The following is a 21,763-nucleotide window of genomic DNA, read 5'->3' on the forward strand; positions in this document are numbered from 1 at the left end:
AGGGGAAGCGCATGGTAGGCTTTGGAAAGGGAATGAGAACAGAGGAGCGACATCTAGGCAGAGGCTAGCAGGAACAAAGGTGCAGAAGCGGGGGCTGAGTGCTGGGGCATCACGGAGAGTGGTGGGTTATTACAATAGACAGTTCTTGGTGGGGGACCTCTTGATTCTCATCTCTCCTTGGATGAAATTGCTTCTCTCTGGCCTTCCCCGTTTCAACGGAGAACATCAACATTTGGCTTAAGCCAAAAACTCCAGCATCTTTCTTGCTTCCTCTCCCCCTCTCACACTGCGTGTCCGGCCCTCAGCTGGTCCTCCGGGACTTGACTTTCAACTTCATCTCAGACCTACAGCAGCCACCTTGAGCAAAGCCATGTTCATCGATGGTATGAGTGGCTACAGTAGACCCTAACTTGTCTCCTTGTTTCTTGGCTTTTCTCTCAAAGCTCCATTTCCAAATAGCAGCCAGACCAATCTTGGAAAAATGTAAATTGAATCGTATCACTCCATAGCTTTACACCTTCTAGTGGCTTCCCACTGGATTGAGGAGACCTCCAAACCTCTTGCCATGACAGGTCATGATGAAGCCCTCATGATATAGCCTCTGCCCAGCAGTCTAATCTCCTTCTCCCACCCCCCACATCTGTGTTGACCACTCTCCAAACATTCCAGCCTTCTTTCCCTTCTCCAAATATGCCACACCTTTTCCTACCCCAGGGCCTTTGCACATGCGAACACTCTTCCCAAACAGATCTTTGCATGTCCCCTTTTTCTCATTGTTCAGATCTCTGTTCAGATATCACGTCACGACAGAGGCCTCCCTGATCATCCTACCTGATGATCACTCAGCCCACTGCCCCCAACCCATCACCACCCACCCTTCCCTCTGGGACCTTTTTAAGTTGCTTCTCAATGAGAATTGGACACTCAATGAGAATGGAACCCCAGACCCATCACTGTCTCACAGTGCCTAAAGCAGTGCCTGACACTCAACACAAATTTGCTGAATGAATAAAACTTACAATGTTTATTCTTTTCCTTAAAGAATGAACATTAGCTATTTTTTTTCCATTTAATGCTGGACGTTAGCAGACTGTTGTTTCATCAGTGAACCTGTCATTGGACCACTGCCAAGCATACGTGCGTGCGTGTGTGTGGGTGTGTGAGTGTGTGTGTGTTGTGCTTCTGGAGTCTGGAGGAGGGGATGGAGAGCCCCCAAATGACCACTACCTTCCCACACTGCCCTTTCTGCCCTTTCTCCCCTCCCCCCATACTTCTCAATGGCCATATGTGTCCCAAGCTTTAAAAAAAAAAAAAAGCTTACAAAATCCTATACTTAAAACCCCCAGCAGAACTGAGACGACTGGTCTCCAGATTAGTGCTACCGAGAGAGAGGGTTGGGGGGGAATCTGCTTCCCCAACAAGGCTTCAAAGACCAGCCCACCAGGATGCCCTGAGGCCACACAGCCATTCAGCCTGGGGGTCTCAGCAAGCCACGTCTGACCAGAGGCATGAAACATCCCCTTGGTTAAATTCCCAGCCCTGGCAGAGCCTGGGCCACCTAGCTAATCTGTCAACTGCCTCCCCATTCCTGCCCTTTGTCTGCCTGACCACCTTGTGTCACGTTCAAGAGGACTTACTTGGGGGAAATGGCTGTGAGCATGAGCCAGCTCAGCAAGTTCGGGTCCTCCGCATTTCTATTTTGTACCGGCCAGAATGGAGGCAAATATACTTCTGAAAGAAATCGTGATGATCTGGGAGAAAGTGGGAATTGATTTGGGGGCCTTTCAAAGGCTTCCTGTGGTTGGTGCAGGAGGCTCCGAAATTAGCAGCCCCACAGCGCCCCCTGCTGGCTGTCAGCCTCTGCTAATTCTAACCCTGGAGCTGGCAGGAGGTGATGGTGTCTCTGCTCTCCAGGAACCAGGAATCCGAATGAGCTCAGAGCCGAATCAGCCGTGCAAGTCTGTATAATTGACAAGATTAGTGCCCCAGAGATAGCAAAATCTGTCCAGGAAAGGAGAATGGGACCCCAGGCCCTGACACCACCATTCACAATGTCAGCCACCAATTTTCCCCACCATAAGAAGGACAGGGGTGCCTTGCTTCGAGAAAATACTTGCAAAAAAGTAAATGTGCCAGCACAACTATTTCTAATAACGGTGGCTATTTGCAGCACAAAAGGGTTCTTGGGTGTGCCAGAGACTCCTTTATATAGCGAGTCCCATTGATCTATTCAAGTGTTGATTTACATACCATGGAGAATGTAGAAACTTCATGTTGAATAAGAACCAGTTGGCAATGAAGAAAAGCAGATCTGAAATGCCTACGGAACCCAAAGAGGACAAAGAATCTGACTTACCGAAGTGTAATCAGCCCCCAAGTTCTCAGGTATTGTGTAAAATGCAGTATGTCTGTACTAAAACCTTTTAAAGGACCAGAATGATCGTAGTCTGAAAATTCATTCTTGAAGCCCTCCTTTAGCATGGGCCTCCTGCCCTTAAAATACAAAAACCAATGGAAAAGGGAAGGATCTGGCAGGACATAAATCAATTTCTCCGTGTGTTTTCTCCTTGGATCTCTCATTTTTATGGGTGGATTTGTGCACAACCAAGACCAAATGTCTTTCCCTTTATAATATGAGGAGCCCCCCCCCCCGTGCAACCACACTTACAAAAGGCGGCGGGGAAGACCTTAGGATTCCCAGGAGAGATGGCGTGACACAGACTGGGGACTCCACTGCTTGGGGTCGTGATTCCTGGGAGAACCCCAGTTGGTACTGAGAACAGAGTCTGTTCTGGCAACTGGTTAACCCTGAGAGTCTGAGGTTCCTTCATCTAATATTTCTTGAGTACCAACTATGTGCTGTGCACTGTCCTCCTTGCCAGGAATAGAGCAGTGGACAAAACAGATTCCTTGCCCTCTGGAATTTGAAATTGTCCTGGAGGCTGGGGGTGGGGAGGGGCGGTAGGCAGGGGAGGGCAGACCACAAACCACAGGATGATATAAACTCCACAAGAAGGCAGACACCAGTAAGTGCTATGGAGAGAGGTAGGTTGGGGAAGATAAAAAAGCAAGGAATCTGAGGACTGAACCCTGAGGTGCTCTAGTGGCCAGAGTTTGGGGAGAGGAGAAGAAACTGCCAAATGACAGAAGATTGGGAGAGCGTGGGGTGCTAGAACCCAGGAGAAGGGAGTTGAGAAGGAGGAAGTGAGCTGGTTCCATGTGCTGGTTCCATGAGCAAGATGAGTGCTCGGGACTTGGCAATGGATTTGCACTGAGGAGCTCTTGGGTGACCTGCTTAAAGCCATGGTTGGAATGATGGGGGCACAGGGCTCATTGGCCTCGGCCCCACGGAGAATGAACGGAGGGGGATTGCAGCCACAAAAAGAGACAAAGGAGGCAGTAGCTGGTGACTTCTCCGACTGTTCCCCGCCTTTCCCTCCAGCCGATCAACCATCTTCGTGCGTCTGCACACCAATGGGAATCAGGAGCTACAGTACCAGCCTGGGGACCACCTGGGTGTCTTCCCTGGCAACTGCGAGGACCTCGTGAACGCCCTGATGGAGCGGCTGGAGGACGCACCCCCGGTCAACCAGCTGGTGAAGGTGGAGCTGCTGGAGGAGCGAAACACGGCTTTGGGTAACCACAGCAGGGCGGGGGGGCCCCTCACCTGGCGCCTCCTGAGAACCCTCCCCTTCTCCGGGGAGTCCCAGAAGCAGTGGGTGTCTGGGGAAGAGGAGACCCATCCTTCTTCCCAATCACCAGTCCAGGCGGAAGAGTGGGTCTCTGTCTCCTCCAGCTTATGAGACTGAAGACTCCTCCTTTCTCATGGCTGAACCACCATGGCCCAACTGGCTGAGCCAATGTCCATGATGCCAGGACATCCATAGCTCGTCCTTGGGGGAAGGGGCTTCTGCCTTCCTTCATCACCCTCGCCTCACTGCCCACCGAATAAACAGCAGCTGATGTGTACCCCTCCCTCCTCTTAAAATCAAGAGGCACTATATGGCGCACTCAAGGTTGAACCATCATTAATTAGATCAGGTTCTGGTCTGTTTCAGTGACCATCCTTGACCCTTCTGTTGAAGAACTTTCAAAGGCAAATGGGTCTCAGGGCTTCATTTCAGGAGGCACAGGTGAGCTCAGGCTCAGGAACCAGGAACCATGGTGACCTTACCTGATAGCCCAGAATATGATAACATAGCCCCTTTACAAAGGAGCTAGAGTGTACGGTCAGAGCAGAATGTGAAAAATAGCATATGGTCAAAGCCCAACTGAAAAGTCCTTTGGGCGATACCACTTTGGAGAGACAACACTTTATATTAATAAATCCAACCCAGCCGGTTCTTCTTCGTGTTGGAACAGCACTTTTTATCTTGGGTTGAGCCCCTGATAAAGTAGACGCTATGCTTGGGGCTATATGCCATGGAAAATTACACAGAAACCGTACAGTGTGGTAGTTAGAACAAGGTCTGGGGCAGGACTGCCTGACTTCATGCCTATGAGCTGTGTTACCTTCGGCAAATTCCTTGACCTCTCTGTGCTTCCCTTTTTCTCAGTTGCAAAATGGGGATAGTAATAGCACCCACCACCTAGGGTTGTTGTGAGGACTAAGTGAGTTAATAATATAAAGTGCTGAGAATAGCACTTGGCATATAGAAAGTGCTAGCAAAGTGTTAGGCATGTTTGTCATTTTAAACACTGGAATCCCACTTAGAGGTTTGAGGGGCCAACACCATGAGAGGTCAGACAGAACCAAAATAAGACTCCTAGCTCGTGCTCGGTGCGGGGCTCACTGCGTAGAATGCCAGAGGACGGACTGTCTCATGCTATTTTAATATTGGTTTGTTTTTTAATTTTTGAACTAATTTGCTCAGTTGATTTTGGATATGCTCCTTGCATGCATGAGGCGATCACAGGGTCCCCAGAACCCTGGGTCTAGATGTGGGACATGGAAGGTGACAAGCCAAGGGATTGCTTGGCTCACCCGGCCCCAACCTCTGCCCCAGGAGAAAATCTGGCCTTCCTGACTTAGACCCAAGCCCTTGGAGCTCAGACTCTCCTTCCCCCATCCACCCCTCACCTCCATTGTACCTCCATAGGAGTCATCAGTAACTGGACAGACGAGCACCGCCTCCCGCCCTGCACCATCTTCCAGGCCTTCAAGTACTACCTGGACATCACCACGCCGCCAACGCCATTGCAGCTGCAGCAGTTTGCCTCCCTGGCCACCAGCGAGAAAGAGAAGCAGCGTCTGCTGGTCCTCAGCAAGGTGGGTCCCTGGCCCCCTACAACCCCAAGGGTACCTTTCACCTCTGAGTCGGTGGAGAGTTATGTAGCTATTACAACAGTCGTCCAGCAGATGGCAGTGTGGAGCAAGAGCTGCCGATTTTCAGTTTGCAGATGGTCGCCATATTGGCTAGTCCATTTTGGCTTGTCCTCACCCTCCCCGCTCGTTCTAACTAAGGTCTGACAGAACGAGGGTAGCCCTGTTGAATCTCAGAGCTCTCTGGCCCAGTAGAAATTACTGTTCTAACTCTTGTTCCTCCTTCCTTTGGAACTCTTGAGTTTCCATTAGCTCCATCTGAGCCCATGCTTAGAAGGAAAAGAAACAGAGAAGAATCCCACAGTACCCTGTTTTAGAGAGGCCTTTCCCAACACCGAGGAGCTATTGGTAGGACTTGCAAGACAGAGGAGGCCCTATGATGGTAAAATGCATCAAACATTTCTACCACCCTCGCTTTGAAACCTAGGACTTGCTTGCCCCAAGCTGCTGCAAAATCTTACTCAGTAAGACTTCTACCCAGGAGGACTACCCAGACTTCTCCCAGTGGGGGCTCCTCCCCACTAAGCAAGCCATCAGCAAAGGATGGCTTGGCTTTCTTCTGCTGTCCAGGAGAGGGACGTATGATGGGCCGACAGGAAAAGGCTAATTCAAAGAATGTATGTTACAGCTGGTCCTTGGGAAACAACGTGGGGATTGGGGTGCTGACCCCCTGTGCAGTAGAAAATCCACATGTAACTTTTGACTCCCCCAAAACTTAACCACTAATTTAGCCTACAGTTGACCAGAAGCCTTACTGAGAACATAAACAGTTGATTAACACATATTTTGTATGTTTTATGTATTATATACTGTATTCTTACCATAAAGTAAGCTGGAGAAAAGAAAATCATAAGGAAGAGAAAATTCATTTACAGTCCTCTATTACATTTATCAAAAAAAATCTGCATATAAGTGGACTTGCGCAGTTCAAACCCATGTTGTTAGAGGGTCGGCTATATTTAGAAATGAGAAAACAGACATGAAAAGGAACACTTAGAGAGTTGTAAGTGGTTCACTCTGGGGAGTTGGAAACAGATCGGAGAAGTAGAACATTAATTTTCTTCGTAAACTTCGCAGAATTGTTTAACTTTGTACACGATGTACATGTATAACTTTAAAATTTTAATTAATGGGGGAGGGGCTGCTTTAAGAGGGATCAGAGATTGCGCTGTTTGCATGGGATGAGTTCAAGTAGAATTTGATAAACTGTACGTATTAGCCTGTTTCTTCTGAAGAGCACAAACTCCAAGGTGGGATTAAATAAGCGAGGATTTTTATTAAGGGAAACACCTGTGTGAGGGGGAAAATGGGCAAGAGTCCGATAAGGCTGGGAGGACCATCAGATCTCCAACAAGTCTGACTCCGAGTGACAGAGAGGGAAGGAACTGTGAATGGAAGCATCTGGAACTGCAGCCGCAGCCTTAGGAAGGACCAAAATGGGTGATCCATGTCTGTTTCCCGTGGACGTCCATTTCAGAGAGCAGTTCCTGAGGCTCTTGGCAGATTGCACCCCTGCAGGTCAAGGTCAGTGAGGCTGGAGGTCTGGGAGGCACGTTCTCAAGGATGCCATACCCTATCAATAAAGCAAGGATGATCTTTAGGAATGTGGAGGAAAGCTTGGTTATAAGGTACACTTACAGTAAGCTTTACCCCTCAAAATCTGAGCCTGTTCTATAAGCAATCAGGGACTGCCCAGAGCAGCTTCTGAGATGTAGGAAAACCTAATTCCAGAGCCCCAGAGAGTTCCTCTGTTTCCTGGTAGCAGCTGGGCTTTGCTGTCCACAAGCCCCTGCAAGCGGTCCTCCACACCCTAACCTCTTCCTTTGGGGCTGTCATTCACCGTCTTGAACTTGACCTATGCTCCCTGCCGATGCATCTGCAGCCCTGCAAATTCACAGGTCACAGGTCTGCATTCCATACCAGCAAATCATGACACTCTCCAGAGTGCTTTTCTCCTGACCTTTGCATGTGGCAGGACCTATATTGTTAGGAGCACAAATGCTGGGGCCACACTGCCTAGAGCAGGGGTCAGCAGCTTTTTTCCATGAAGAGTCTGGTAGTAAGTATTTTAGGCTCACGGTCCATGAGGTCCGTCTCACAACCATTAAACTACACCATTATAACCCAACAGCATAGACAGTACCTAAGTGAGTCAGCATGGCCAGGTTCCAGTCATATCTTATTTATGGGACAGAAATTCGAATTTCATATCACATTCTCGTGTCATGAAATAGTATCCTTCTTTTGATCCTTTACCCCGACAATTTAAACATGTAAAAACAGCTCTGAGCTCATGAGCCCTACAGACACGTAGTAAGCCACATTGACCTTTTGGGCTGAAGTTTGCCACCCCCTGACCTAGACTCAAAATCCAGAATCACTGCCTCCAAGCCAAAGAGCTTCTGTGTTTGTCAGTTTCCCCCGCTATAAAATAGGGACAACAGTCATATGTATTTCATAAGGTCGTCGTAAGAATTTAGACCTGGCTGCGGAGTAATTACTGTGTGAGTGTTAGGTATCCTTATCACTCCTGACCTCCTTCCCCAGATGTTCTGATGCCCTCCCTGGAAATGTGTACCCGGAGCAGGGTGCAAGTTCTGCATCCCTCTCCTTGGCACAGGGTTTGCAGGAGTACGAGGAATGGAAGTGGGGCAAGAACCCCACCATCGTGGAGGTGCTGGAGGAGTTCCCGTCCATCCAGATGCCTGCCACCCTGCTCCTGACCCAGCTGTCCTTGCTGCAGCCCCGCTACTACTCCATCAGCTCCTCCCCAGACATGTACCCCGACGAGGTGCACCTCACCGTGGCCATTGTCTCCTACCGCACCCGAGGTAGGCAGAGGCCTGGGGAGAGCCCCCTCGGTCTGCATTTGCAGAGGCCCCGGGAGAGCCCCCTGGGTCTGCATTTGTTCCCCAGGGGCCTCTGCAGGGCTGCCAAATCCCAAATCCCCAAGAGGAGACCCACCCCAAGGCCAGGAACTGGGGGAAGAAGCAGGGCAGGCAGACTGTCCCCTTAGGCGGAGCCAACCCTGTGCAGAGTCAGGAAGGAGGGAAGATGTGCACTTGAAAGCTTCCTCTGCTCCCAAAGCCTGAGAGTGCTTTTACTGCCTTCATCATTTCATCCCTCCCCCACCAAGGCAGCAACTGGATCAAGCCACCCCCACCCATCCCTCGGAGGGGGGAGGTCTCTGCTGCATGAAGTCTCCTGGTTGTAGGTCAGTCAGATATCCTAGCATTTGTCTCCCATAATTTCCCTCCTTGATAAAGCAATTAAAATGCATGGTGCCTGAGAGAGCTCCAAGACCGGGATCCTGGAAGGCCACCGGGAGCACACTGACTGAGACCTTTGCGAATCCGACCCACCCTTACCCACGGCGACCCTGGGCAGTTTCACTATACCATACCCGCTTCCCCTTCAGAGGATCCAGACAGGGAATTCCAAGGCAGAAACTTGGCATGGGCTTGTGAGCTTCTGCACTGGAGGGAGGGGGAGGCCAGTGACGGGGAACCCTGGGGGCAGTAGGCGCACCAGACCACTTTGCTTATTCTGCCAGATGGAGAAGGACCAATTCACCACGGTGTGTGCTCCTCCTGGCTCAACCAGATACAGGCTGACGAAGTGGTCCCATGTTTCGTGAGAGGGTGAGTGGCAAATGAAGAGAAATGAGCAGTTGTCCCAAATCTGCATACTCATGTCCTGAGCTGGGCTGGGTGGACCAGCCTCAAGGGTTCTGGAGAAATGGCTGAGTCAGACGGAATCGAGATCAACACTCAGTATCACTCCAAGCTGTTAAGTAAATGGGGTCTTGGGACGGGCAACACAGCAGCAGCTAAGCAAGCTCCCCCTGCCACCCCAGTCAAAGTCAGGTCAATGCAATGAATATTTATCAAGTGCATGTACTGTGCCAGATGCTGGGGCTACAGTAGACAGCCCGGCAAATGCAGTCTCAGCTTTCCTGAAATCTGCAGACTGGTGGAAATTCTCTCCACTATCTACCAACCACCCTATCTGTTCCCACTATTTCGGAGATGGGGAAGATCCAGACCTTCCCCCCATCAGTCAGAGCTGTTTCTCTCGAACTCAGCTGTGTTTGTTTGTTTTTTTTTAAGATTTTTATTTATTGGGGCGCCTGGGTGGCTCAGTCGGCTAAGCATCTGCCTTCGGCTCAGGACATGATCCCGGGGCCCTAGGATCGAGCCCCACATCGGGCTCCCTGCCTGGGAACCTGCTTCTCCCTCTCCCTCTGCCTGCTACTGTGCCTTATTGTGCTCCCTCCCTCCCTCTCTCTCTCTCTCTCTCTGTCTCAAATAAATTTAAACGGTTTTATTTATTTGAGACAGAGAGAGAGCAAACACAAGCGGGGTGGAGGGTGGCAGAGGGAAGAGGGAGAAGCAGACTCCCCGCTGAGTAGGGAGCCCAATGCGGGGCTCAGTCCCAGGACCCCAAGATCACAACCTGAGCCGAAGGCAGACATTTAACCAACTGAGCCACCCAGGTGCCCCCCAAACTCAGTTTTAAAGGACGTTCCTACCTACGATGAACAGTACTGTATCGTGCACTTAAAAATTTTGTGAAGAGGGTGGATTTCATTGAAGTGTTCTTACCACCATCAGATAAAAACTACAACTTAAACATTTTTCACAATGAGGGCCATTCCTGAGCTGGTAAGGTTCCTGCTTTGTCAACCAGTGACTTCTGTACCTGAACAGTGGTCTTGACCAGTGATTTTTCTCAGCTCTTGAGAGAGGAGTGCTCAGAGGATGGTCCATATACCATGACCATCAGAATCCCCGATGGTTCTTCAAAAATACCGTATCCTGAGCCAGATTTGCTGCACTGCCCAAGACTCTGCACTGTTAACGCCACGGGGTGATTCTTCTGTACACAGAAGTCTGTTCCCTGATTTTAGGAGATCTCGCCAGTGCCTACATCAGTGGTTCTCAGCAGGGGCTGATTTTCCCCCTCAGGGCACCTGTGGCAAAGGCTGTGGAGAGTTTTGTTTGTCACAGCTGGAGGGTGCTCCTGGCATCTAGGAGGTAGAGACCAGGGGTGCCGCCCAATATCCTACAGTGCACAGGACACCCCCCCTAGCAGAGAAGTATGCAGCCCCAACTATCAGCAGTGCTGAGATCTGGAAGGCCTGAGTTAAAACAATGCCCTTGGTGGCTTAGCTCAGCAATGAGGAAAATTGGGAATTGGAGTGGTAGCCAGACACTGAGGGGCTCCTGTTTGGGGAACTCCCCAAAGCTGTGGGACCTCCCACTCCGATAAGGGGCACCTGACCCCAGCTAGAGAGTGGAATCCCACTGTATCACCAAGACGGCCGTCTGGTCTACCCAAGGCCCAGCCACCCTTGATCAGATTTGAACGCAGCAAGCCTTCTGATTCTCTCTCTCTTGTCCAGAGCACCCAGCTTCCACCTGCCCCGAAACCCCCAAGTGCCCTGCATCCTCATTGGCCCAGGCACTGGCATTGCCCCTTTCCGAAGTTTCTGGCAGCAGCGGCAATTTGATATCCAACACAAAGGTGGGTCACAATTCAGCAGCCAGGTGATGTCCACCCCGTCTGGACCTGGGCAGACCCACCTGTGGCTCAGCCACCCAGAGGAATGACAAAGTTCTCTCTCCATTGAATCACTCCCTGGGGGAGGGCGGGGGGTGAGGGGTCATAGTACTGACCTGACCCATAGGTGAGGTTCATGGTTATACTTCAAAGGACCTGTCCCGACCAATCTCCCACACAGCTTGTTCTAGGGCCTGAAATTCCATCCCAGAAGATATTTCTGTGTTACGCTAGGACCCATCTGAAATCTGAAGCAGCCCTAGGAGAGTAAATATTTAAGCCTTATCAAGTGTTTGTACATTTGTGGGATTGTCCCAAAGGCAGTTATTCAAGAGCAGGCTTTGCTGTGTGAGAGACCCAACAGATCAGCTCCAGGAGGAGAGAGAAAGAAACCCACAGTTGTGGCATGCATTAACCAGGGATTTGTTGAGCATCTAATAAATGCCAAGCACTGTTGTAGGTGCCAAGGGACAGCATTGAATAAGACAGAGAAACAGCTTAAAAAAAAAAAAAAGCCACCCCCATGGACCAGTCATTCTGGTGGAATAGCTAACATTGATGAAGGATTCACTGTATATTCACTGGGCTTGAATGTTTTACATCTCAGAGTAACCCTAGGAGGTAGATGCTATTATTACTTCCATTTTGTACCTGCAGAAATGGGCACATAGAAAGTTAAGTTGCTCATCATTGCACAGAGCTGGGTTTTGAACCCGGGTAGTGCAGCTCCACAGACTGGGCTTTCGGCATGACCCAGTAGCAGGGGATGCTAAGTAGCCAGGGGGGCAGAAGGAAGGATTGAGACCTAGAGAAAGGAGGTGTGCTAAAATCTGAACACACTTCACCTACTTCCCTCAGTGTACGCAGGTGCGTGCATGTGTATACATGGGTGTACTTGTGAGCAAGTACATACACCCCACCTGTCCCAGTGTTCATGTGCCTCTATCCATGTGACGTGCACAAAGGTTCCCAGTACCCCCTCCCCTGGTACCACCAGCCACCCCCCCCCAAATTGGGCATCAGAGCCGTGAGTGACGTGAGATCTTCCTGGTCCCCAGGAATGAGCCCCTGCCCCATGGTCCTGGTGTTCGGGTGCCGGCAATCCAAGATAGACCACATCTACAGGGAGGAGACTCTACAAGCCAAGAACAAGGGGGTCTTCAGAGAACTGTACACGGCCTACTCCCGGGAGCCGGACAAACCAAAGGTAACCCCCGGCCCGTGCACAGTGCCCACACCCCAGCCTAGATACACACACACACACACACACACACACACACACACACACACACACATGCTTGTACACTCATGCGTATCCCACCCCCAGTCACCCCCTCACCTATTCTGAATTCTCCAGGACATTGCTCTGTACTTCAGGAAGCAGAAGCAGGAGCAAAAAAATATCGGTTTAAAATATTTAACAGCCCATATTGTAGGATGCCACTTATGTGAAATATCCAGAACAGCCAAATCCGTAGAGACAGAGAGCGGATCTGGGGTTACCAGGGGCTCTGGGGCAGGGGAATGAGGAGTGACTGCTCGTGGGTACAGAATTTCCTTTTGGGATGATGAATAAGTTCTAGAACCAGATAGAGTGATGGTTGCACAAGACAGTGGTGCACGAGATACCACTGAATTGTTCACTTTAAAATGGTTAAATGGTAAATGATATGTTTTGCATATTTTACCAAAATAAAAATATTTTTAAAATATGAATTTAAAAAAAACATGTAAGAGTCCACAAGAGGTGCTACCAGTCAGAATGGACACAGGCCACACAACTGGAGCGTGCTCCTCCTGGATCTTGGGGAGATCCAGGGGGTCTCAGGAAAGGGGCCAGGACAGCTGGGGTGGGGTGGGCACTCGGAGGGTGGGTAGTGGCCATCTGACAGCTGGGGTGGAAGTACACCAGTGTTTTTACAAGCAGGACAGCCGTGCCAGGACATAGCAGCTTCGTGTCCACCTCACCCTGGGGGCAGTTTCCTAGACAAGTGGAAGACATCCCGAACAAATAAGGCAAATGCCCTGGAGGCTATGGTGGACACCCCTGTTGCCACCCCACTTTCTCTTAGCCCACTTTCTACTCCAGCTCTTCCTGCAGCAGCTGGTTTTGTGCAGGTGTGAGCTCACAGCCCCTCACCTCTCGATCTCTTGCTGTCTGCCCTGGGGCTTCTCTGGCACCCCAGCATAGGATGTACCCCGCACCTAGTTAACAGGTGTTAACACCCCAGGGGGGACCACTGGCCATTGGCCAGGGAGCAGGTAGATTGTGACCCACCCTGTGCTCCCCCGGGTTATGGCTCTGGGATGTGTTCTGCATGACCTTCGAGAGGGTCCTCAGCACAGCTGAGCTCCAACACGGGGTGCAGCTCATTCGCACACCCTCGGATCAGCTTTCCTTCTCTTACTCACTCCTCCCGCTCCCCTGGGTCACCTGTATCAGGCTCTGCCCAGGACCCAGCTCCTTCTCATGGGTCTTCCTGCTCCCTGCAGAAGTACGTGCAGGACATCCTGCAAGAGCATTTGGCAGAACCGGTGTACCAAGCCCTGAAGGAGCAAGGGGGCCACATCTATGTCTGTGGGGATGTCACCATGGCCGCCGATGTCCTCAAAGCCATCCAGCGCATCATGACCCAGCAGGGGAAACTCTCAGTGGAGGATGCAGGCGTGTTCATCAGCAGGCTGAGGGTAAGTGACAGGCTGGCTTCTTGGATCCCTTTGTCAGCAACTGGTTCCTGTCTCCTCTTCCTCACCCCACCTGTCTCAGTGATTAGAGGGGCCATGATGACATCCCCGCCTGCTCCCATTTTCCCACTTATGGTTCAGGGTAGAGGATACCCGTGGTCCCAAACCGTAGTTGAGAGAGAAGGTGGAGGACTGGGTGTTGGGTGTGCAGGTGCGTGTATTAAATATGGGTGGGGGCTGTGGTGTGTGAAAGTAACAAGCGGGTGGATCACTGGGTAGCTGGGTAGAAACCTTCCGAAACCGACTCTTCCTGCCCCCAGAACCAAGCTGCAGCACTGTCCTGTGCAGTTGTCCAGGTTGAACACTGCATAAAAACTTTTGTCCAAGGTGTGCCAGTTCAGATGTGAACCGAAATGTTCTTTGCCACCTGGGTTAGGAGGCCAGAGCTCCTCCAGGGGGCACTGGGTTACATCTTGTTTGTTTAGAACCCATCTTTTTTAGCGACATTCCATTCCAGGTTGTCAGCGTGTCTGTCCCTCTCCTGCCTTTGGCTGGCATTTGAGGGCTGTTTCTGTCCCCCAGGATGACAACCGGTACCATGAGGATATTTTCGGGGTCACCCTGCGAACGTATGAAGTGACCAACCGCCTTAGATCTGAATCCATTGCCTTCATTGAGGAGAGCAAAAAAGACACCGATGAGTAAGCAGGCTCCTTCCCAGGGGCTTGAGGGGCGGGCAGAACCCTCTTTTCCCAGTCCTAACGGCTGGAGGATGTCTGGCTTCGTTTGCCCTGGTTTTCCCACAGTGGAGAGTGGGCTACAAATGCAAATTCCCAGGCCACCCCAGACCTGCTGACTCTGAAACTCTGGAGTGAGAACCGAGGTTTATGTTTTTAAGGAGCCCTCCAGAGATTCTGAGGCCCCTCCAAGTGTGGGAACCCTGGTTTTGCATGTCCACGTCTGCCTGGGGCGCCCCCTAGTGGAATAACGGCCCCAGCCTCCGGGAAGGTGTATTCCCCGCTGCAGGTCCCTCCCTTTATACACCACCTCCCACACCCCCCAGATTGCCCAGAGCGTTCTCATCCACGCAGATCCCAATTGGTATTATTTTGACAATCTCACTGGTCCTCTCGAAATTGCTGGGAAAAGTGTGAGGCACCACAAGACTGGATTGAGTCTCACTAAACTTCACCTTAAGGCCGGGACCTCTTAACCACGATGGTAATGCCACTCACTCACCCCATGCCCCCCCACAGAGTGCCTCCAAACCACCGCTGTGTGCCCTTTATGTTAAATTGGGTAGGACTTGGGTTGTCTCATTTTCGGTAGCATAGGGAAGACACCCCATTTCTTAAGCAGCCTCATTTTTTCCCCATATGTACAAAACATATTTTGTGTCCAGTGGGCTCACTGTATTGCCTTTAAGATTCCAGCTCCTTCGGCCTATCAGGAAGCCCCTTTCATTGTCCCTCTTCCTGGCCAGTTGTGTTGGTGAGCAAGCACTCATTCATTCCTTCGTTAGTTCGTCCATGCATTCAAGACGAGCCCCAACTAGGGGTCAGGTGCTGTCCGAGGCAGGGAGCCTGCCGAGGAACGGGCAGTGAAGCCCCTGTGCCCAGAGCTTTGTGGCTTCTCTGTAGCTCCTAAGGAAACAGTGCAGTTTTGCCTCCCTGGCACTAACTCCCTCCCCCCCTGTCTTCCCACAGGGTTTTCAGCTCCTAACTGGATCCTCTTGCCCAGACGGATGGCAGGGGGGCCATCCCATGTGCCCTGGTGGGGCAGCTGCAGGTTTTATAAGCGTGGACACTGCTGAACCTTCCCTCCGGGACCCCGCGTGGCCCCCGCTGTCCCTCTCGTCCTGTCGCTGTGGTTTTTCCTCTTCTGGGTCCTCGCCCCTCGGTGGTTTCCTTGGCCCTCTTGGGTTTTCTCCTTGAGTTGTCCTGCTGCAATGCAATGCCTTTATAATCCACAGTGGCTCTTACAAAACTGTTTCCCCCCTCTCTCTTCCCAACAAGGGCAGATCACCGGCGCATGACATCACTGGAATGTGGCCGTTGTTCTGGGGTCCCCCCGGAGAGGCTGCAGGGACCGCTCAGGGGGTTCTGAGCCAGTCTCTCTGCTGCTGAATCCCCCCCTTCTCCTTTTTTATGATGATGTCCTGGTCGTGTGTGTGTGTGTGTGTGTGTGTGTGTGTGTGTGTGTGCACGTGCGTGCATGTGTGGCACAGGCCTGGGTCTCCGTCTGTCCTCTTGCCTGGACAAGCGTGTGGCCTGCAGACTCTCAGTGCCAAGAACCGTGCCCTGGTTCTCCATGCGTCCATAATTTTCTATCTGTGCTCATGTCCCTGAAACACTTGGAGGCACCCTCGTTGTCCTGGTTACAAAGGGCAGGGGAGAAGCAAGTGTGATGATTAAGGGGAAACTCCGTCAAAAAGGGGCTCACAGAATTGGTCACATTTAGATTCTGGTACTAGTTAGCAGAGCCCTCCCTGGGAAACTAACCCATCTCGTGGATTAAGCACACCTCCTCACCAACCCCACCCCCGCACCCCAGACAGGATCACCTGATTTGGCCCTCCCTGGACCATCACACCCACAAGACAGGGAGGTGACGTCCCAGGGAGTATGCGGGAAATAAGAATCTTCCCATCTTTATCCCCGGGTGACTTTGGGCAAGTTACTTGTCCGCTGTTCCCCCTTGTAATGTTATGAAGCAAAAGAAGGATGCATAGATCAGCCTTTAAAGTGGTAGAGACTGGAAACAGTATCAAGGAAGAATATCGCTGCTATTTTTTTTATTGCCCCAAACGGGGCTGGCCCTTCCACTCTAGGAAGGAAATAACAGAAGGCCGGTAAATCGGGTAGGTCGGAGAGGAAAGCCATAATGAGACGCCACACGGCTTCCTCCACAGGACCACAACCTAGGGTGGCCTGGCCCTCATGCTCCTGGCCTTCTAAAAGTGATCCCCCAAGTTTCTAGTCTGATGAAATAATTTTGACGAATAAACGAACCTTGACTCCTATCAAAAATGGGCAGTGCAGTCTTCAGTGGGAATCAGGGTCAGTACGCTCCTCCCCACCCCACTTCCCCCCACAGCAGGCAACCTGCTGCGCCCACCCAGTCAGGATGAATGGGCTGCGAGGGCCCCTCTCTACCCACAAGTGCTCAAAATCAGGGGCCTGGAGAGAGCCAAGAAATTGCTAGAGGAGCCTGCCCCGGGCCCCCCCACCCCAGGTTGGAGGGGAAGCCTTCTTCTGCAAGTGGGTTCTTCTGTTTTGTTGTGTTATGTTTTGTCATCCAGAGAGACAGCATCGCCTTTCTGTACGGCACAGTGGGTATTTCTTGCTGCTCTGTTTGGGGGGCTGCCAAAGAGAAAGTACCCTGGCCCTCTCTGGAAGGGCCTTAGTTCACAGAGTGCCAAAGAGGTGTCCCCGGGAGGGGACAGTCTCCGAGATTCTTGAAGGCAAAAGGCCAACTGGACCTCGCTTTTCTCCACCCTCCACAGCAGCCCCCCTCCCTCTGGAGTCCCATCTCCCCTGCGTGCAGAGCTGGGCTGCCTCCAGTTACCACCTCCCCGCCTTCCTTTAATCCTGTGTCCTCTGGCTGGGGCTTCCACAGCAAGGAGACCAAGCACAAGCCCTTGGCGGGCTACCCCCTTCCCCACCCCCCAGCCCCCCTCAGCCCCCCATCCCCACCCTGTCCAACCTGGAGCTCCAGAGGCCCATTGTATACACAGTTCTGGCCCCTAGCAGCTTTCCCCCCAGGGGCTTTCTTTCAACCCTTTGAGCCCTTTGGAGATATTTGCTAAGATGTCCCTGCTCCCCAGACCCTGAACTGTAGTGCCCAACCTCATTCAAGGAAGGACTCATCGGCGCTTTCCTCTGCAGACCAAGCTCTGCGTGTGAGTGCTTTTCCATCCCTGAATAAGTGCTTGTGTGCACTTCCCGTGTGCTGGACACCTCCTTCATGCGCCCCTGCCCCTCCAGTAGCAGGCTTGCTGATGTATCAGGGAGTCCAAAGCAGTGATTATAGAATCGGGATGCATCTTTCTTCCCAAGAAGAATTTTTGTTTTTAAAGGAAACACCTTTCAACACCCAACGCAAGCTGCTTCAGGACTCCCCGCTAGAAGACGGGAGACTGGTCCGATGTATTTCTCTCATTTGCCAGAACCCCTGTTATGAAAAGCCTCCCTGTAAGGAGCCTGTCAAGAGGCAGAGTGTGGAGTCCTGGTTTAGGGTTTAGCTCTGATCCAGGGTGGGTAAATGCTGCCCTCTTGTGGTGCTTTTATTTCAGTCCCAGTAGCCAAATCTAGGCGCAAAATTTGGTTTCACAGTAAGTGAGCAGAAAAATAGGATTGATTGGGCATTTGGGGGTTACCTAGATTACAGACTTTTCTGTTCCTCTCCCCCTTGAACTGGCCTGCAGTGGCTCCAGCCCCATTTAACAAAAGTGAGTTTGGCCAGGAGGAAGGAGACATCCCCCTCTGCAGGAGAAGCTGACATGGTCATGCCCCCCCCAATTCATCACTATGAATCCAAAGCCAGCACCTTGTGTTAGGAAAGAAGCAGAGGTAATTTAACTCCCTGAGCAGAGGAGTATTTTCCCGCTTGGTTTCTACGGAGTGAGACAGCCAGGTATCCTTCCGTTCAGGGAAATTCTTTAGACCCACCAAAATGGAGCTCGTGGAAGCAGCCCGGAGTCCAAATGCTAACTCTGAGCTTTCCCCCTTCCCCTGTTTCCGCAGACAGCCCTGGGCTGGTGATTTAACCTTTCCGAGTCTACATATCCACTTATATAGCAAAGGGGGCTAAATGAGATAATGCCCATAAAATAGCCAGTTATACTACCTGGCCCATTGAAGCTTTCAAATTTTACTTTTCCACTTCACCAATACCTGTATGCGGAAGGCACAGTGGAGAGTACAAAGCAAAGAACAGTTTCTGTTTGTAGACAGTGAGAAGCTCGTATGTAGACACACAATTAGAATCGACATAAATGTCTGGGGTTTGAGAAATGGGGGGATTCCACCTGCAGGTCTGGGGCGATAGGATTTCCAGGAAGTAGGAAGAGAGGAAGGAAAGGCACAGACGGGAGCATGTTGCAGTAAATGGGGGCTGGCTTCAGGCACAGCTTTGGAAGGCTTGAAGGTGATGAGCCAGATGCTGGGAAGGTGAGCAGGGACCAGCTCTTTGGGACAGGTGAGTGCATGTCAAGGAATTTAGATTATTTGGCAGGCAGTAGGGTATCCCTAGGAACGTTTTTCACGTGGGAAAAATAAGGTCATTGGAGTCGTGCTTGGAAAAGAATGTTCTGGCTGTAACACAGAGTATGGACAGCTGGTCTGTTGAACCAGCGGTAGAATGTTGCAGTAACCAAGGCTGGAATGAGGGAAGAGGCAGGTGTAATGATAAAGCCACTCCAGGGGTTGAATCAGTAGGACCTGGAGACCTATCTGTGGGGTAGAAGGAGAACAGATGAGAAAGTTGAGTCTTAACGTTTAGGCTGAGAAAGGAGTCTCATGAGAAAAAAATAGCCTCGAGGGAAAGATGAGTTTGCAGTTGCTGACATGATAGCCAGCTTCTCCCCCAGCCAGCAGGGTGCATCCTTCCAAGGTCCAGCCAGGCCTAGATGCACGGAAAGAAAACCGACCCCAGGCCAATTAGACATTGGCCTTAGAACATAGGATTTTCTTGCCAAGCACATTCTCAGCAGCCACCTGCTTTGGACTTCCAAAAGGAGGTCAGGTTTTGCCCTAAGTACAAAGCAAGTGAGATTTTTCTGACCCAGATCGCAGGCAAACCAACAATCCCTCTGCCAGGATGCGCAAGCCAGATGTCTGGGCCCGTTCACCCTTCAAGCGCTGGCCATTCATGCCATCGGGAAAACTATGGGGTTAAGATTTTGTGTGAAGCCAACCGTTAACTTGTATATTTGCATCTCCACTGCCCTGACCTCCAGCATGTCACCATGCCCACCTTCTGCCCCCAAAACCTTCTGTCTGAATTGGCAAGTTAATCTGAGACTGCCTGCAGGTGACAAGGAGGAAAAAATATTCATCCGGGCATCCTATATGACTTGTCCATACTCCTTGACGTTTCCCAACCCTTGTCAAGTTTCCTGCATCTAAATGTCCTGTTTGGCACAGGAATTAAAAGCCAGGGCCTGGGATGGAGGAAGACGGATCTGAGAGTCACTGCCCCCCACCCCCCGAACTCAACACAGATGGTCGCCATGAACCTGAATCTGACCTTTTGGGGCTGACACCAGCCTGGTCTCTCCTCTTTCTATCATATGCACCTTGTCCTCGATCCACCACCGGTCCCGACCTGGTGGCAAAAGCTGCCTCTCGCCAAACACTGATGAGTCTCAGACCTGCATGAGGACCTAGGTAAACTCTCACCCCTGGAACATGGGTCTTGAGTCTATTCTCTATTACTACTTGTCAGAGCCACGTGCAGTCGTGCAAGGGAGGAGGTCTGGGGTAAATACGCCTTAGTTTGTTTATGATTTTGTTTTGTCCTGGAAGACCTGAACAGTTCTGAACAAGCAAGTTGTGTCGGTCTGGTCAAGGACAGAGACCGTTCTTAACAAGGTGGCCCTGGCAGGCAGGAGCAAACCTCCCTTAAGCTGTAGCTTTCCATGGTCTTCTAGAAAATGACTCCAGGACATCCAAGTGCCTGGACTTGACTCTGGTCCAGGGTCAGCCAACTCAGCACTACTGGCATTTGGAGCTGGAGAATTCTCCATGGTGGAGGCTGTCCCGGACATCGTAGGCAGGATGTTGAGCGGCATCCCTCGCCTCTGCCCACCAGAAGCAGTAGCCGTCCCTCCCCACCCCACCCCCACCATATGTGACATTGGACATTGCCAGATGTCCCCTGAGGGCAAAAGAGTCTCTCCTGGCTGCCCCAGGCCCTTCAGTCATGGACCTTCTGGAGTCAGCAGAGCAGTACCCAGCCAATGGCTTTGTTTCCATTATCTGAGACTCAAAGGATTTGGGGCGGGGGATGATGATAAAGTGGTTTCACAAATTCCCTCCCAAGACAGAAAGGATGACAGTTCCATTTTGATAAGATGCTGTGCCCTTGGCATCACTCTGATTACTACCCACTGAGGCCCGATGCCGTGCACCCTGACTCCGCCCTCTCTTCCTTGTGTTGTGCTGTCTTGTGATCACAGGACCCACTCCAGGCTCAGCAGTGGTTTCCTGGAAGGCAGAGAGAGAGAGAGAGACAGAGAGAGAGAGAGAATGCAGTTGGCCGTCCCCTCCTTGCTGTACCAGTGGGTTTCCATTCGGGGCTGAGGAGCTGGGGAGGCGGGCAGAGTGGGTGTCACATGTCACCACACATACACACACACACTGTCAGAAACTCGGATGTCCCCCTACCTCTGAGTTCTCGATGCTGCTAATGTCCGCCCAGTGTCCCGTGCGCTCCAGCACCTTCCTCCAAGGACCGACGCCCGCCCCACGCTCCTCGCGAGGTTGTCCAAGCTGTGTTCACCGCATGCTCTCCTTCTGCATTGTCCTCATCTTCTAACTTGATGGAATTCAACAAAAGTCTACTTATGCCTGTTTGCATTATGGTTAAATATTAAAAAGTGGAGTTGACTTCCTGGGCTGTGGTCTCTCGTTTGATTTGCTTGGAATTTCTCCCACCTCTGCCCGCTGTTGCCAGCCAGGTGCCCCCAGGAAGCCCACCCTGAGACAGGGAGCAGAGATTGATCGGGGAGGGGTCTTGGGAAGGGGAGAGGGGGGAGGGGGAGCGGTCCACCTGATCGAGGGAAAGCCTGAGCCGCCATATTGTCGCAACAGAAATTTCGGCCAACGCCGAGGGGAATTCTGAAGGTGACCTTCCAGAGTTGTCCATGATTTGGGGCCAGAAGGCCAGGTTTCATACCCCTCCATCAGTCAGTCCTGGACCAGCCCGCTCTCTGCAGTAGAAGCCACCCCCAAAGGGCCGATTGCTGAGGGTGCTCCCACCAGCTGGGGAACGGTCCTTGAGTCCTGGCGCAGATCCAGGTGGAGCATCTCTGCTTCCTCTCCACCCTGCCCGCAACACCTTTGCTCCCATTCATGGCTGCATCCGTTGAGTGGGCCCCAAAGAAACTGTACCACCTTCACCCCCAGCCCTGCTTCCCTGTATACACAACCCTGAGGACCCTAAAACCTAATTCCTAGCTGGCCTCAGACC

General features: G+C 51.6%; 1 protein-coding gene across 2 annotated transcripts in view; it reads left to right on the forward strand.

Annotated features, from left to right (window-relative positions):
• NOS1 (nitric oxide synthase 1) overlaps nucleotides 1-15,712 on the forward strand; it is a 102,808-nt gene extending 87,096 nt beyond the window's left edge. For both annotated transcript variants that reach the window (XM_073881035.1, XM_073881036.1), the window contains exons 21-29: nucleotides 3,443-3,636; nucleotides 5,100-5,269; nucleotides 7,944-8,154; nucleotides 8,877-8,964; nucleotides 10,728-10,849; nucleotides 11,944-12,092; nucleotides 13,379-13,573; nucleotides 14,153-14,271; nucleotides 15,277-15,712. In XM_073881035.1, coding sequence (XP_073737136.1) covers nucleotides 3,443-3,636; nucleotides 5,100-5,269; nucleotides 7,944-8,154; nucleotides 8,877-8,964; nucleotides 10,728-10,849; nucleotides 11,944-12,092; nucleotides 13,379-13,573; nucleotides 14,153-14,271; nucleotides 15,277-15,292 — 1,264 coding nt within the window. In that variant the 3' untranslated portion in view covers nucleotides 15,293-15,712. The remainder of the gene's footprint in view (nucleotides 1-3,442; nucleotides 3,637-5,099; nucleotides 5,270-7,943; nucleotides 8,155-8,876; nucleotides 8,965-10,727; nucleotides 10,850-11,943; nucleotides 12,093-13,378; nucleotides 13,574-14,152; nucleotides 14,272-15,276) is intronic.
• The last annotated feature ends 6,051 nt before the right edge of the window (nucleotides 15,713-21,763 follow it).

Source organism: Callorhinus ursinus, unplaced genomic scaffold (genome assembly GCF_003265705.2).
Source record: "Callorhinus ursinus isolate GAN/ISIS: 27379988/994484 unplaced genomic scaffold, GSC_fseal_2.0 scaffold41, whole genome shotgun sequence".
Lineage (NCBI taxonomy): Eukaryota > Metazoa > Chordata > Mammalia > Carnivora > Otariidae > Callorhinus > Callorhinus ursinus.